The 16,712-nt window shown below is 42.7% G+C and overlaps 1 protein-coding gene across 1 annotated transcript in view; it reads left to right on the top strand.

Annotated features, from left to right (window-relative positions):
- The window catches only part of NDUFAF6 (NADH:ubiquinone oxidoreductase complex assembly factor 6), a 115,793-nt gene that overhangs the window by 44,702 nt on the left and 54,379 nt on the right, over positions 1–16,712 (top strand). Inside the window, exon 6 of the mRNA XM_082259350.1 lies at positions 1,556–1,689. Coding sequence (XP_082115476.1) covers positions 1,556–1,689 — 134 coding nt within the window. The remainder of the gene's footprint in view (positions 1–1,555; positions 1,690–16,712) is intronic.

Consider the following 16,712-nt stretch of genomic DNA (forward strand, 5'->3'; position numbering starts at 1 on the left):
ATTTTATGGTTGAGAACACTTTATTGTCACCATAATTAAGGACCCACAGCCGTCGAATGTTAATGTAGGCAGGTTCACACAATACATTTATTTCAGTAAATATGGTAGAGAGTGACTAGATGTACCATCACTATATCAGCCTTTACGTGGTGCTGTTGGGCAATTGGAGTCTGCGAATCCTTATTCCATTCACTTTTTGCACCTTTATCACCAAGAAGATTGAGTGGTCACTTATTTGTTTGGACTTGGCTTTATGCATATGTGATCCAATGCACAACATTTGTTGTTACACTGTTTACAATATTAATTTATATTCTTTGATGTATATTTTATATTTTAATTTTTTCCACCATATTACTGAGCGCACTTACCCAATTTTTTATTCACATACACTCCATCACGGTTGGAGTTTCAGTTGCTGCTATTGTAATATAATTTCGTTTTTGCGCACCTTTTATTTCATTTTTCAACATTCCTTAGTACTTGCTTTAGTGCATAGTATTGTGCACGTTGTTTCTCAAGTCTGGACTCTGTGGGACCTCAATTTAGTACTTTCTGCATATAGGGTCACGCAGCTTCAAAATCTGTTTCTATATAGATTTGTCAGCTTATTTTTCAAACCTACAGCTTTGAAGGAAGGGTCACACTATTTCCTGTAATGGCTCATTCTTCCAGGAGTGTTTAGTGCCTCCAGTGCTATTCAAAATCAATCTTCTGTAGCTTAAGTAGCGGGGCTGCGACTTGGTCTTTCGTTCAAAACTTTACTAGGTTTACCAGGTTAGGTATTTGGGCCTCTGTGGACGCTACCCTTGAGACAAGGGTCTTGCAGGCGGCTGTGTGAGATTCTAACCTAGTTTGGTTTTTGGGGCTTGTTGCCTTGTTGCTCTTCCCTCAAATTTAGTGCTTTAGGACTTCCCTAACATAATAGATATGAAGATGCCTTGTATCCAGTGATGTACGATGGAGAAAAAGGACTGGTTTACCTGTAAAGTCCTTTTCTTGGAGTACATCACAGGACACAGGGATCCCAACTTTCTTCCTCTACTGTTCATGACTTGTACAAAAACGGAGGCTGTGCCTGAATCGGAGGGGTTATGCCTTGGAGTGGATTATTGCTTTTTTGTTTGTCATCATCCAATCACCCGAAGGTGGCAGCATAACCCTACCATAATTAAAATGCTCTGTATCCTTTGATGCACTATAAGAAAAGGATTTTAGAAGTAAATCAAAAATTCTTTACTTAAAAAGCCTGAAATTATTAAGAAAATATATAGATCAATCAAGGTGAGCGTTTCATCCAAACTGCTAAGTTGCACTTAGAAAAGAGAATTAATTCCTGCTAGTGCAACGCAAAGTGCAGTAATAAATTTCCTTTTCTGACTTGAACTTAATTGTTTGGAGTGGTGTTCACATAATTTCGTTCATACGGTAGGGGTGATAGTTAGATGTCTACTAGCTTTTGGCCATCATGTATCTAGGTGTTTATTAAAACATAAACTACATTTAAACATCAATGCATCAAATAATGGATGTATATTTCCCCCCTCTACTGTAGATGTTAAAGATGTTCACGCGGACCATGCTGCCAGTCACATTGGCAAAGCACATGGCATCGTTACATGCTTGAGAGCCGTTCCTTTTCACAGCAGCCGGCGGCAGGTCTTCTTGCCTGTTGACATCTGCATTCTGGTGAGTATGTACATTCATTCAGTAAAGTTCTGTGTGTTCTCTGTAAAGGCTAAGTACATTGTCATAGACACCCGGTAAAATTCCAGTAAATTATCTTCAAGTGCTGGTAGTAATGGACTTATTTACCCACAATGCACATTTTCCGTTCAGTTCAGTACAAGCTGTCTCTATAGTAGAACCATGCATTAGGCGGCTTTCTCAATCATTTTGTCATTTTTCCAAGAGTGGTTGTCATGGGAACATCCTGGGATTTCATTAAAATGGGGGGAAAAAAAAGAAAAAGCTTACATGCCATAATAATTTGTGAATGTTTTTAAGAATGACAAGTTCTTCAATTTGTCACTTTCTGTCTGGACTTCATAATCCTCCACTAGGTCAGAAGGCGAGACTAATCTTTTAACTCTACTTTGGCCATGGCTGAGTAGGCCCATGTTACCTGCCCTGCTGTTGAAGCAACAGATTGGGTTTTTAATAAGTTGAGACTCGAGGGTTTACCGTTTTTAATTTGTGCTTCTAAGAGTTCTCATCTGCATTGATTTGCCCTCTCAGTTTTGAGTGTAGTGAGCTTGAAAAAAGTATGTTGCGTCCCCTTGGAATTACTTGGTTTTCTGCAGTAAATTGCCATATAATGTGATCTAATCCTTATCTACATTGCCTTGAAAAAGTATTCATACCCCTTGAAATTTTCCACATTTTGTTAGTACAACAAAAAACATAAATGTATTTTATCGGGATTTTATGTGACTAACACAAAGTGGCACATAATTGTGAAGTGGAATGAAAATGATAAATGGTTTTCAATATTTTTTTACAAATAAATATCTGAAAAGTGTGGCGTGCATTTGTATTCAGCCCCCTAATACTTTGTAGAACCACCTTTCGCTGCAGTTACAGCTGAAAGTCTTTTGGGTATATCTCTACCAGCTTTACACATCTTGAGTGAAATTTTTGCCCATTCTTCTTTGCAAAATAGCTCAAGCTCTCTCAGATTGGATTTAGAGTGTCCGTAAATAGCAATTTTCAAGCCTTGCCCACAAATTTTCAACTGGATTTAGGTCTGGACTTTGACTGGACCATTCTAACACATGAATCAGTGGCGGCCGGTGTATATGGGACGCATGGAGCTTAATGGGGATTTTTTTTTTAACATCACCTGATTAGAGCCAGAGGCTCTAATAGGGCGATGCAAAGGGTGGAGCCGGGGCGTAGAGCAGTGCGTCCCGACTCCACCCATTGTGTGACAATAGCGAATGAAAGTTCGCTATTGTCACACCGATCCTCCTCCTGGCCAATCAGGGAGCGCGTCCGATACGCGCTTCCTGATTTGCCGCAAGGCAAACCCCTTGCCATTGGCCGAGGAGGAGGCGGGACCAGAAGTACTCGTGGAGACGCGCCGGGGGACAGAGTGAGGAAAAGCTGCCGCCGGGACTGAAGAGGAAGCCACCGTCAGGTAAGTGCATTGGTCTGGGGGGGGGGGGGGAGGAAACACTGCATTGAGGGAGGCACGCTGTGGCGCTCTGCAATGATTGGGGACAATGCTGTGGCGCTCTGCAATGATTGGGGACAATGCTGTGGCGCTCTGCATTGATTGGGGACAATGCTGTGGCGCTCTGCATTGATTGGGGACAATGCTGTGGCGCTCTGCATTGATTGGGGACAATGCTGTGGCGCTCTGCATTGATTGGGGACAATGCTGTGGTGCTCTGCAATGATTGGGGACAATGCTGTGGCGCTCTGCAACGATTGGGGACAATGCTGTGGTGCTCTGCAACGATTGGGGACAATGCTGTGGTGCTCTGCAACAATTGGGGACAATGCTGTGGTGCTCTGCAATGATTGGGGACAATGCTGTGGCGCTCTGCAATGATTGGGGACAATGCTGTGGCGCTCTGCAATGATTGGGGACAATGCTGTGGCGCTCTGCAATGATTGGGAACAATGCTGTGGCGCTCTGCAATGATTGGGAACAATGCTGTGGCGCTCTGCAATGATTGGGGACAATGCTGTGGCACTCTGCATTGATTGGGGGGCACGCTGTGGCGCTCTGCATTGACCAGAAGTACTCGTGGAGACGCGCCGGGGGACAGAGTGAGGAAAAGCTGCCGCCGGGACTGAAGAGGAAGCCACCGTCAGGTAAGTGCATTGGTCTGGGGGGGGGGGGAGGAAACACTGCATTGAGGGAGGCACGCTGTGGCGCTCTGCAATGATTGGGGACAATGCTGTGGCGCTCTGCAATGATTGGGGACAATGCTGTGGCGCTCTGCAATGATTGGGGACAATGCTGTGGCGCTCTGCATTGATTGGGGACAATGCTGTGGCGCTCTGCATTGATTGGGGACAATGCTGTGGCGCTCTGCATTGATTGGGGACAATGCTGTGGCGCTCTGCATTGATTGGGGACAATGCTGTGGTGCTCTGCAATGATTGGGGACAATGCTGTGGCGCTCTGCATTGATTGGGGACAATGCTGTGGCGCTCTGCAACGATTGGGGACAATGCTGTGGTGCTCTGCAACGATTGGGGACAATGCTGTGGTGCTCTGCAATGATTGGGGACAATGCTGTGGCGCTCTGCAATGATTGGGGACAATGCTGTGGCGCTCTGCAATGATTGGGGACAATGCTGTGGCGCTCTGCAATGATTGGGAACAATGCTGTGGCGCTCTGCAATGATTGGGAACATTGCTGTGGCGCTCTGCAATGATTGGGAACAATGCTGTGGCGCTCTGCAATGATTGGGGACAATGCTGTGACACTCTGCATTGATTGGGGGGCACGCTGTGGCGCTCTGCATTGATTGGGGGGCACGCTGTGGCACTCTGCATTGATTGGGGGCACGCTGTGGCATTCTGCATTGATTGGGGGCACGCTGTTGGACTCTGCAATGATTGGGGGGCATACTGTGGCACTCTGCATTGATGGGGGCATGCTGTGGCATTCTGCATTGATGGGGGCATGCTGTGGCACTCTGCATTGATTGGGGGCACGCTGGTCACTAATTTTTCTGTTTGCCCCCCCCCCCCAAAAAAAAATTTGAGCACCAGCCGCCACTGACATGATTATGCTTCGATCTAAACCATTTTATTGTAGCTCTGGCTGTATATTTTAGGGTCATTGTCCTGCTGGAAGGTGAACTTCCACCACAGTCTCAAATCTTTTGCAAACTCTAACAGGTTTTCTTCTAAAAATGCCCTGCATTTGGCTCCATTCATATTCCCATCCACTCTGACCAGCTTCCCTGTCTGCTGAAGAAAAGCATCCCCACAATATGATGCTGCCACCACGATGTTTCACGGTGGAGATGTTGTGTTCAGGGTGATGTGCATTGTTAGTTTTCCTCCACCCATAGCGTTTTGCTTTTAGACCAAAAAGTTCCATTTTGGTCTCATCTGACTAGAGCACCTTCTTCCACATATTTGCTGTGTCCCCCACATGGATTCTTACAAACTGCAAACGGCACTTCTTATGGCTTTCTTTCAACAATGGCTTTATGCTTGCCATTCTTTCATAAATGCCAGATTTGTGGAGCGCACAACTCATAGTGGTCCTGTGGAAAGATTCTCCCATCTGAGCTGTGGATCTCTGCAGCTCCTCCAGAGTTACCATGGGCCTCTTGGCTGTGCCTCTTAATAATGCTCTCCTTGCCCAGCCTGTCAGTTTAGGTGGATGGCCATGTCTTGGTAGGTTTGCAGTGGTGCCATACTGTTTCCATTTTCGGATGATGGATTGAACAGTGTTCCATGAGATGTTCAAAGCTTGGGGTATTTTTTATGATCTAACCCTGCTTTCAACTTCTCCACAAATTTATCCCTGACCTGTCTTGTGTGTTCCTTGGCCTTCATTAAGCTGTTTGTTCACTAAGGTTCTCTAAAAAATCTCTGAGGGCTTCACAGAACAGCTCTATTTCTGTCGATTGAATTACACATAGGTACAATAGGTGGACTTTATTTACTAATTGGGTGACTTCTGAAGGCAGTTGGTTACACTAGATTTTAGTTAGGAGTATCAGAGTAAAGCTGAATACAAATGCACACCACACTTTTCAGATATTTATTTGTAAAAAAAATGTAAAAACCATTTATCATTTTCCTTCCACTTCACAATTATGTGCCACTTTTTGTTGGTCTATCACATAAAATCCCAATAAAATATATTTACGTTTTTGGTTGTAACATGACAAAATATGGAAAATTTCAAGGGTTATGAATACTTTTTCAAGGCACAGTAAGTCGCAACATTAGACAACACAATGTGCTTAAAATGTAAGTTCACCTTTAGACTGGGTTCATATTTATATAACATGTGAATGTGACTGGTTTTCAATGGAGCTGGTTCACACATGTCTGGGGCAGCCGCAGTGTGGTTTGAAAAGGGTCCTGTGCGTTTTGTGTCCTGTTCTGGTGCCAATTCGGGGAAAAATTTTGTCCCTGAATCGCACCAGAACCAGTGAACACAAAAGAATTGGATTCCAGACTACAACCAGCAGCTGGACATGTGTGAACCCAGCCTTACAGAAAATCTGTAAGGTAACTTTTAAACTGGATCCTCTCTCACCCAGTCCTGCTGTACCAGATTGCCATGATCCCCTTGTGTCAGACGCTGAAAAGCCAATTTACAGGTTCAGGGATTTGAAATCCCAGTGGCTTTCTCTCTTCTCCTCGCAGTGCTGACAGTACAGGCTGGGCGGCTTCTGATTGGTCAGCGCCCTCCATTTGATGGTGCTGACCAATTGGAATCCCTGTAAGCCGTAATGGCTTTGCAATAAGGACGCGTAATTAAGCGGCAGGCCGGTGAAGCAGCTTTTCGGTGTCTGGCAGCGGGGGATCATGCCAATCTAGTACAGTTTAACCCGGTGGGATGAAGAAGGGGGTCCAGCATACGGCCACCTTACAGACTTTAAGCTGATAATACACTCAGTGGCTACCTGCTAACAAGTGATTTCTGTACTGATTCTGCCTCCTGAAACTCCTCCTCTCAGTCCCTCTATAGTTCAGAAGGCAGGCTTTGTCATTTCTGTGACACAATAGTGCCTACAAACAGGGCATAGGGAATAGGTGTCACAAAATTCAAGGAATGAAGAGTTAAGGGTTCTTAACATAGTAAATTTACAAACTCCAAAACATCGTTGATTGAAATACAATGTGCAAATGAATATATGATTTTACACTTTGGCCATAAGTACGCTTTAACCATCCTCCATTGTTTTCTGAGGCTAAAAATGAAATAAAACAAATACCTTTACCCTGGTGAAAACTACATTGATGCTGCCTGGCAGCTCTTGGCTGCTGCAGTATTTACAAGTTCAAGTGACATTGCTGTTCCTAAATCATGCATTGGCGTTTAGCTAAAGATGCGGTATGTGTTAGACTGGACAATTATCTCTATAAGCAGATCCTGCAACCTCTTATGTGGACCATACACACTAAAATCAAATTTGTATAATTGTCTTTCAATCTACCAACAGCTCTGAAGCAGAAAAACCTGCCTGTTTGGCTACAAATTGCATGGATTTTTGCACAGTTTTTAAAGGAGATTGCACAATCAGATTGTCGCATGTATGGTAAATTGTAAGCTTGTTGTATACAACCATTTCTTTTCAGGGTATGAGGAGCTCTTTAGCTGCATCTCTGGATGTACAGTGCATCATCCATTTGTTTTGGTAACTTATTGTTTTATCAGTATGAATCACCTGAGTGGTTTGAACCTGAAATGGGAAATGAATCCCGTAAATGAGTACTTTTTATCCATTCAAGTTTATGTAAGGGATGGGATTATTCATCAACATGTACTGCCCTGTGGTTAAACTGTTGTATTGTGCAGTTATAAGAGATTGATAGCTTAATCAAACCACTGCAAATTTCTTGCATAGCAGCTCTTACTAAGAATATATCAAGAGAAACAAAAAGCATATGTGGCTTTAGTCCTGTGATTGGGAAACTAAAGCATATATGTCTATATAGCCCCCACCCAGTGGTGTATTTTAGTTTTGTGCTCCCCCAGGCATCTAAATTTGTCCCACCCCAGCCGCTGTACAATTGCGCATGCCGTGCAACGGCGACAAACTATGTCAATTTTACTATCCATAGGTGATGTTTTAAAAGCCTTTAGAGGCTTCCCGTTCAGAAGTAAAGAGGAGGACTAGTGCTAGCATTACTGCCAATGATCTGACGTTCATGGTGATACCTCACTCGTGTGGGATGATCGCTGTGTGTGGGACTGACACGCACGTTCGCCTTTGCATGCGATCACCGGAAAACGGGAGCACTTCATATTTTTTATTATGTTTTTTTTTTTTTTTTCTCACACTTTTGCTTTTTTTTTTTTTTTTGTAAACATCCTTTTGACAGGAATAGGCATGTGACAGGACCACCTTATGGAAAGATCTGGGGTCTAAAAGACCCCAAATCCCTCCTCTGCCCTTAAAAGCATTTAAAACAACATCAGTGTTTTTGAATGCTTTATACTTTTTAAAATGGCGCTGATGGTTTCGGAAGTAAACCAGAAGTGATGTTATGTCATTTTTTCCAGTTTACTGTTACGAACAGCCATTCCTGGCTTTGCTTGGCTATCTGGCCTGAGAGAGCCGCGGAACGCAGTGGGAGGAGGGGGGAGGGGACGTCCCCTCCCGCTGCTTGTAATAGCAATTGGGCGGTTAGGTAGCCGCTCCAATTGCTATTACAAGAGAGCCGCCTGCCAGCTCTAAAAAACAATACTGGAGTGATGCCTGCAGCTTCAGGCATCATTCCGGTACAGGGATCCATTGTTTGCCTCACTGTAGATAGGCCCCTGCCCCCACCTACTTTATATCTGTATATTATAAATCAAGCAAACTGCTGTAGTTTTTGTTTGCGGGCACTAGGCCTGTAGTCCCTGACCATGGTTGCCAACTGTTGTAAATTCATGGACATTTCGTAAAATCTGTGATGTTTACATCTGTCCGTAAATGTCTGTTATGGACTGAGGACTGCGAGAGAATGACGCCAGGTTCAATTCAGGTACTTGCGCTGCTTGTATTTTTACCAATAAACATTCATTTGTGTCTTTTTAGATTATGACTTTCACTACCTAGTCAGGGGTCTGCTATGTCCACTACAAGATGTTCCTCTCTCTATAACTTGGTAAGGGGTACATATAGAATTGCTGAAAGGTGTGATGGGAAGCAAATTTACGTATCCACCTTGGAGATGCAAGTTGCAATTTGTGCGTTATGGTCCTGGTGGCTACGGAGTGCTGAAAGACATTTAAGGGAACAAAAAAGAAGTACATGCTGGATATAGTTTGGGATACCAACTAGTTATGCTGTCGTTATGCTACCAGTCAAAAAGGAATACAAGTTTTCTATGCCCAATCCCTAAATAAATCGAGCTCCTGGAAAGTAGAAATTCTAGAGATGTATATCCCAGCTGAGCTCTGCATATAAAATCCTAGATCCTCTTGAAGCTACAAAGCTAAAACCACATGTCAGAAAGGAGCTAGGAGAAAGCCAAGTAGGCTTTAGGGCTGAAAGGTCAACAACATATCACATATTTCCTTTGATGAGAGTATTCAAGTGTGGCATAGAAATGTGTAATCTGTTGATTTTAAAGTGCCATGCTATTGTTACTCAAACACAGGTGTAAATAGTCATAAAAGAATTGGCTGTACCAGAAATGCTAATTCAGATGGTAAAGCAGAACTGTAGCATGGTCAACAGTTGTCAGATCTTGCCATAATGTACAAGTGTAAAAAGTATACATGCAAATTATGACACATACCTCTGGGTTTGCCCTTTTCTAGCAGTGACTGCTCTGTGATCCCCATTGCCATTCCATTTGCTTTTTCAGCCATTTTGTTCCCTCCTAGGCTGTTGAGCAGTCTCTGATGATATAACTCCTGGCCATTACAGGTAGTTATATATATATATATATATATATATATATATATATATATATAATATTGCATCTGGAAAGTATTCACAACGCTTCACTTTTTTCACATTTTGTTATGTTAAAAATTGATTAAATTCATTGTTTTAACCTAAATTCTACAAACAATACCCCATAATGACAACATGAAAGAAGTTGGTTTGAAATCTTTGCAAATTTAAAAAAAAAAAAACACATGAACATAAGTATTCACAGTCTTAATACTTTGTTGAAGCACCTTTGGCACCAATTACAGCCTCAAAATAGGGGAAGGTGCCTAACTTTATAAAAAAATAACTTTTATATTTACTCACAAATTACCTACACTTCTAGCTCTTACTTTGGCAGTCCTTTTAACTGATTGGGGAAGGGCCCAGTGGGCGGAGGTCACGGCAGCATCATGCAAAAATAGCTGGGAGATCACTGGAGCAGAGTAATGGCCGTGGAGACAGAGCAGTGTCCGCGGAGGCTGCGTATTATGGAATGGCACTGGCCGCAATATGCGTGTGGTAAGCTAATCTTTTCGGCACATATTTTTTCTATCGGCAAAATGACGGTAGTTTTATTTTTGGCAACCAATGTATCGGTGCATTCCTAGTTATCAGCAATGAGGCACATTGCTCATTTAAAAAAGTTATTATAATGAATGACAAGGTCATATTTAAATAAGCAAGACAAAATGGCAAAACCTCCATTTCCAAATTAGGGAGGATTATTTGGACAAATAAAGGTACATGTTATCCTTAATTAATAATTATTATTATACAGGAATTATATAACCGTACATCTGCACTATTTATATCTGTATGTATCTTTATCATTACTGTACATTTTGCCCAACATTTCACATTTATTTGTGTAATATATAGTGTATATATATTTTTGAATTATGCTAGATGGTTATCTGCACTGTAAATATGCTAGATATTTATCTGCACTTTTGCACGATTGCTACATTTTGCACTTCTGGTAGATGCCAAACTGCATCTCGTTGCTGTGTACCTGTAATATGCAATGACAAAGTTGTATCTATCTATCTATAACGCCAAAAGTTTGTGCAGCGCTTTACAAAATTATCTTCCTCCTCCAGTATACATGTTGAGCCCCAGTCTAGGCTTTCTATTTTTAATCTAGAAAAGGTTTGTTGTGGTGAAGCCTCCAACTGATAGAATCCCTAGGTCACTATATGTCTTCTACCTTTTAAACTATGTAGCCACTTATATGAATGGATTCTCCTCACTGCCCATTGTAGATTAGTTACCTGGCATTGCCTTCCTCTACTATGCCCCTCGATGACTGGAGCCTCAGAGCAGGATAATCTTCCAGATTGCTTACCAAAACAATAAAGACCAGATAAATTTAAAAAAAAGTAATGAAAAAATTCCATAGGTAGACATTATGGGGATATCCTCTGAAAATGCTAGTTGCCTGGCTTTCCTTAGCTTCAATACTTTCTGAATCAAAAACCTCAAACCTGCATGCTGCAACTGAAGTCGGAATTCATGACCTACATAGTAGTTCTCAGTCAGTAACTGTAAAGAACTGAAGCCAGTGGAAGAGAATGGCAGCCAACTAATGTCTTCAGAAGGAAAGGGAGCCCTAGTATTTCAATAATATAAAAAGTAAAACTAAAGGCCAGTCTGGAACAATTCCAGGAGCCAGGTAAAAATGATGCTTACAGCTGGTGCCTAACTGAAGTTTTCTATAGCTGTCAATGGAGCTGGCTGATGGAAAAATATAAAACATCAGATAATGATCAATCCAGTTTCACAGATCCTCATTCTTGGGAAAGCTAGTGATTTTGCCTTGTTGGATAGTGTGCCAACAACAGTTGTTTTCTTTATATTATGATGCCCTGCACTCTCCCAATCTACAGCCTGGTTTTATTTGTGCGATTGAATGATTACTAATGGACGAAAGCAAGGTAAATGAATGATGTGGTCTGAATATATTTTTGATTAGAAAGAGAATTGTATGCTTTGCTTGTCCCTGTCTGAGAGCTTTGCATTGCTGAATATAATTTCATCAGTACCCAGATGTCAGTAATAACATGCTAAATCTGGGGATTAATTTCTGCTGCTCTGTTTGTATGGAACATTTAGTTCTTCTGTTATGTTTTATTTATAGTTATAGTAGGCTATATTTCTTTAAAGAGACCCTGTCGCCAACTTGAAAAATTGCAGGAAAAGGCACAGAAGGTTTCACCCAGTCTTGCAGCCAGAAGTGGCGGAACTCCATTCTGCCACCTCCAGCTCTCACGCTCTGCTCCCGATTCCCTCAGCTCTAGTGTAAATGCGCTAACATTGGTCTGAACCGCGGTGGCAGCTCATTGGTGGAGTGTACAGTGGAGCTGTAATGTTGGGCGGAGATCAGTGTTCATTGGTGGATGGCTGAAGTCTGAGTGCAGCTTCGCTACATTTAGTGCGTATTCAGAGAATGGGCAGATCCCATTGCAGGATACTTTAGGTGGTAATTGCTTCAGCCGGAGCATATCTGCTGTGTGATTGGTAAGCCTCAGCTTGTTATCAGCCGCCGATTGTTGGAGAGTTCTCCCTCATCTCCCATTGGCCTGGGTGCCAAATAAAGTCTGAGAGACCTGACCAGTCCTGGATGAGGGATAGTAGAGAGGACATTCCTCAATGTGGCCCCTGAAAGGAAACACCACAGGGACCCCATTAGGGAAGAGAGGGGAGGCTGGGGTTGCACTTTGTGCATAGCGCACCCCTAAACCGTGCATTCTGTAAACAGCACACTCCTAAATCCTGCACTCTGTACATAGTTCACTCCTGAACTCTTAACTCTGTACGCAACACACCCCAGATATAACCAGCCCTCTGAGGGTAACCATACTGCTGATGTGGCCTGCAGTGAAATTGAGTTCGACACCTCTGCTTTAGTGTGTTATTTGAGTGACAGCTCTGGATCTGTGATGTCACCCAGCCAGGGCTTTTGGATGTATACACAAGGGAGGATTTTTGAGGTAAATTACAATCATAAAGTATGTTATATGCACAAATAACCTTTGGGAAGATTGTTGTTAAAATTGAATGGTCTAGCAATGGGATCTCTAAATTTTCTAACCACTCTTTGGCCACATGGCCACATAAATATAATCTGTACACTTTCCTTTACTTTTAACAGCATCTACAGTATGTGGTGCAAAGACCAAATTAATTGGATAGAAATGTAAATGGATGGTTTAGGCCCAGGAACTACCGTGTTTCTCCGAAAATAAGACCTACCCAGAAAAATCAGACCACCTGTGATTTTCGGGGAGGGCTGCAATATAACCCTACCCCGAAAATAAGCCCTAGTTTTAAAGTGTTTGTAAAATCCTACAATTCACTCTATTACTGTTTTATATAATGTCCAGTGTGTGTGTGCTTCTCTATTATAATTGTGTCAAATACCTTCGGTACAGCTCCCCACGGCGCTCAGCTGATCTCCCGCTACTCTCCTCCTTTTCCAGCTGTCAGCGGGGGATCTCAGCCCCTCCCGTCTGCAGTGCTCAGAGCGTAGAAGAGAGCTCCAGGGGGTCACGGAAGCCAGAGCGGCGCTGTAACAAAGGTATTTGGCACAAATATAATACAGGAACACACACATTGTACATGATATACTAATAATCAAATGGATTTTAGGATTTTACAAACACTTTTACTCAGTTCACATAGGGGATTCCTGACAGGCAGGGAGGGAGAGGGGGAGAGAAGACTGCACATTATATGTTAAGACCTACCCCAAAATAAGCCCTACTGTGTCTTTTGGTGCCAAAATTAATGTAAGAAAAATGGTATATAGTTGTTGGTCAGACTAATCTAGATTGTATAGAGTGTGAATATGCTTTAGTGAATGCCTTTAAAGCAAGGTAACCATATCAGGATTGTTCTTTCTATTGCTTTTATTGGGGAGGGAGGATCCGCTTATAATTTCATTAAGGTTTGTAAATGTTTAGAAACGAATGTCTGTAAGATGGCCATATACACTAGTATCTAACTGTATAATCTCCTTATGATCTCCTAAAGATGTTTTACAGTCAGATTGACCGGTGGAGAAATAAGACGTAGAGGAGTCTAGAGCAGCAGAGGAGAGCTAAGAAGGGGAGGTTTGGGGATGCTCTGTGCATATCATTGCACAGAGCAGGTACAGTGGATATAAAAAGTCCCTGTTAAATTGTCAGGTTTCTGTGATGTAAAAAAAATGAGACAAAGAAGTATTTTCAGAACTTTTTCTATCTTTTAATGTAACCTATAAACTTTACAACTCAAATGAGAAACAAACAGAAATCTTTTAGGAGGGGGAAGTAAAAATAAAATGTAAAATAACGTGGTTGCATAAGTGTGTACACCCTCCTATAACTGGGGAAGTAGCTGTGTTCAGAATTAAGCAATCACATTCAAAAGCATGGTAAATAGGAGCCAGTACACACTTGCCATCATTTAAAGTGCTTCTGATTAACCCCAAATAAAGTTCAGCTGTACTAGTAGGTCTTTTCTGACCTATTTTTAGTCATATCCTAAAGTAAAAGCCATGGTCCACAGAGAGCTTCCAAAGCATCAGAGGGATCTCATTGTTAAAAGGTATCAGTCAGGAGAAGGATACAAAAGAATTTCAAAGGCATTAGATATACCGTGGAACACAGTGAAGACAGTCATAATCAAGTGCAAAAAATATGGCACAACAGTGACATTACCAAGAACTTGACCTCCCTCCAAAATTGATGGAAAGACTAGAAGAAAACGGGTCAAGAGGCTGCCAAGAGGCCTATAGCAACATTAAAGGACTGCAGTAATATCTGGCAAGTACTGGCTGTGTGGTGCATGCAACAACAATCGAACAATCTCCCGTATTCTTCAAATGTCTGGGCTATGGGGTAGAGTGGCAAGATGGAAGCCTTTTCTTGTGAAGAAAAACATCCAAGCCTCGCTAAATTTTGCAAAAACACCTCTGAAGTCTCCTAAAAGCATGTTGGAAAATGTGTTCTGGTCTGATGATACCAAGGTTATACTTTTTGGCCATAATGCTAAAAGATAGGTTTGGTGCAAAAATAACACTGAACATCCCCTAAAGAACACCAAACCCACAGTGAAGCATGGTGGTGGCAGGCTCTTGCTTTGGGGCTGTTTTTCTTCAGCTGGAACAGGTGCCTTTCCTAGTTGTCATGATGATGCTTTGCATTCCAACTGTCTGAGCTGCTGAGCTGGAACAAGTATAGAGATAGGGAATTCTGACACTACTTCACAGCATGCTTGTTTAGGTCTGTGAGTAAAAAAAAAAAAGTAATGAAGTCCGAAACAGCCAGGCATTTAGCATTTACAGAAGGCCTACAATGGTAGCTCCCATAGCTCCAATGACCGATTCACAATAAAGCAGTACTAAATGTGGTTCCATGTGGCTGCCCTGCAGAGCATTTTAAACAAAGGGTTGGGGACTTTTTCGCAGTATTTCCTGCAGGTTACAGCAGCCTATTCAAATGAATAAGTTGCTGTGTCCGTGCAAATGCACACACACATAGACACAAATATGTGAACCTAACCTGATAATAGGTTTTTTCGTTCCCTCAGGGTCCACTTACAAGGATTCAAAACCTTTCAAGTCCTCCTCAGGAGGTTCCAAGCGGCCCTGTTCTGGCAAGCAAAGGGCAGGATTCTTTAGACCCGTGGACAAGGCTCCTTCAGCATGAAGGTGCGCCCTCATCTGTGCACGTTCCTTTTCAGTAGCTTGGATTTTGACCTTCCTTCAATGAGGTGTCGAGCAGAAAGGGCCAGGTGTCGGCCTTGGCGGTCTTTTTTTCAGCGACCCCCCCCCCCCCCCCCCCGGCCACGTTCTCCCCAGTGCATATTTTTATTCAAGGGGTTTGACATCTGACTCCAGTAGTGCGGTCTCCTCTACCGTCGTGGGATCAGAACTTGGTGCTTTCAGTTCTTCAGAAGCCTCCCTTTGAAAATATTCGGGAGATTCCCCAGCTTACATTGTCCCTGAAGGTGGCCTTTTTGGTGGTCATTACCTCTGCTCGCAGGGTGTCTGAGCTGGCGGCATCATCTTGTCGTACCCCCTGTTTGGTGGTCCACAAAGATAAGGTGGTTCTTTGTCCATGTCCGTCGTTCCTTCCTAAGGTAGTCTCTGATTTCCATTTGAATGAAGACTTTGTGTTGCCTTACCTGTGTCACAGGCCCAAACATCCTAAGGAATTTGCTTTAAATGCCCTGGATGTGGTTTGTTAGCGTGCCCTGTGGACCGGAGTTGAGAAACACTGCTATACACTATGCTATACACTTTATACTATACACCGGGGATCTTCAAACTACTGCCCTCCAGCCGTTGCAGAACTACAAGTCCAATGAGGCATTGTAAAACTCTGACATTCATAGACATGGCTAGGCATGATGGGAAGTGTAGTTCCTGAACAACTGGAGGGCCATAGTTTGAAGACCCCTGTTATACACTATATACTATACTATACACTGTGACTATACTATACTCTATGGGTGGAAGCAAGTGGAATACAGTGGACAGAGTAGGTGGAGTCTTTAAGGGGTGGGGCTTATGAAAAGTGGGAGGGGTCAAAATGAAGGGCAGGGTCTGGTGCCCCACTATCTTAAAACTTCACCAGCCACCACTGGTACAGGATTGAAGATGGATTTGGGTTTAAGATGTGTATGTTGAATGGGTGGACAGTGTTGGATGAGCCAATCAATGCCTGCAAAATGGCCATTAGCATAAAGTTCTTCTAAATCTTTTAGGGCAGGAAGATCAATATTCTCCAAAGGAAGGATGTCTAAGGCTCCGTTCACATACTGGTGTCTCAGGGGTGTACTCACTTTTGTTGCCAGTGATTTAGACCTTAATGGCTGTGTTTTGAGTTATTTTGAGGGGACAGCAAATGTACACTGTTATACAAGCTGTACACTCACTACTTTACATTGTAGCAAAGTGCCATTTCTTTAGTGTTGTCACATGAAAAGATATAATAACATTTTTACAAAAATGAGAGGGGTGTACTCACTTTTGTGAGATATTGTATATACAGACGGACACACTCCACCACTGCTTGCCTGCACAGTTCTTCTCATGGATCTCCTGTTATCTCTGCCCTCATCCAGCCCCCATCCAGCTTTGCAGC

This window comes from Pelophylax lessonae (genome assembly GCF_965119305.1).
Source record: "Pelophylax lessonae genome assembly, chromosome: 5".
NCBI classification, from domain to species: Eukaryota; Metazoa; Chordata; class Amphibia; order Anura; family Ranidae; genus Pelophylax; species Pelophylax lessonae.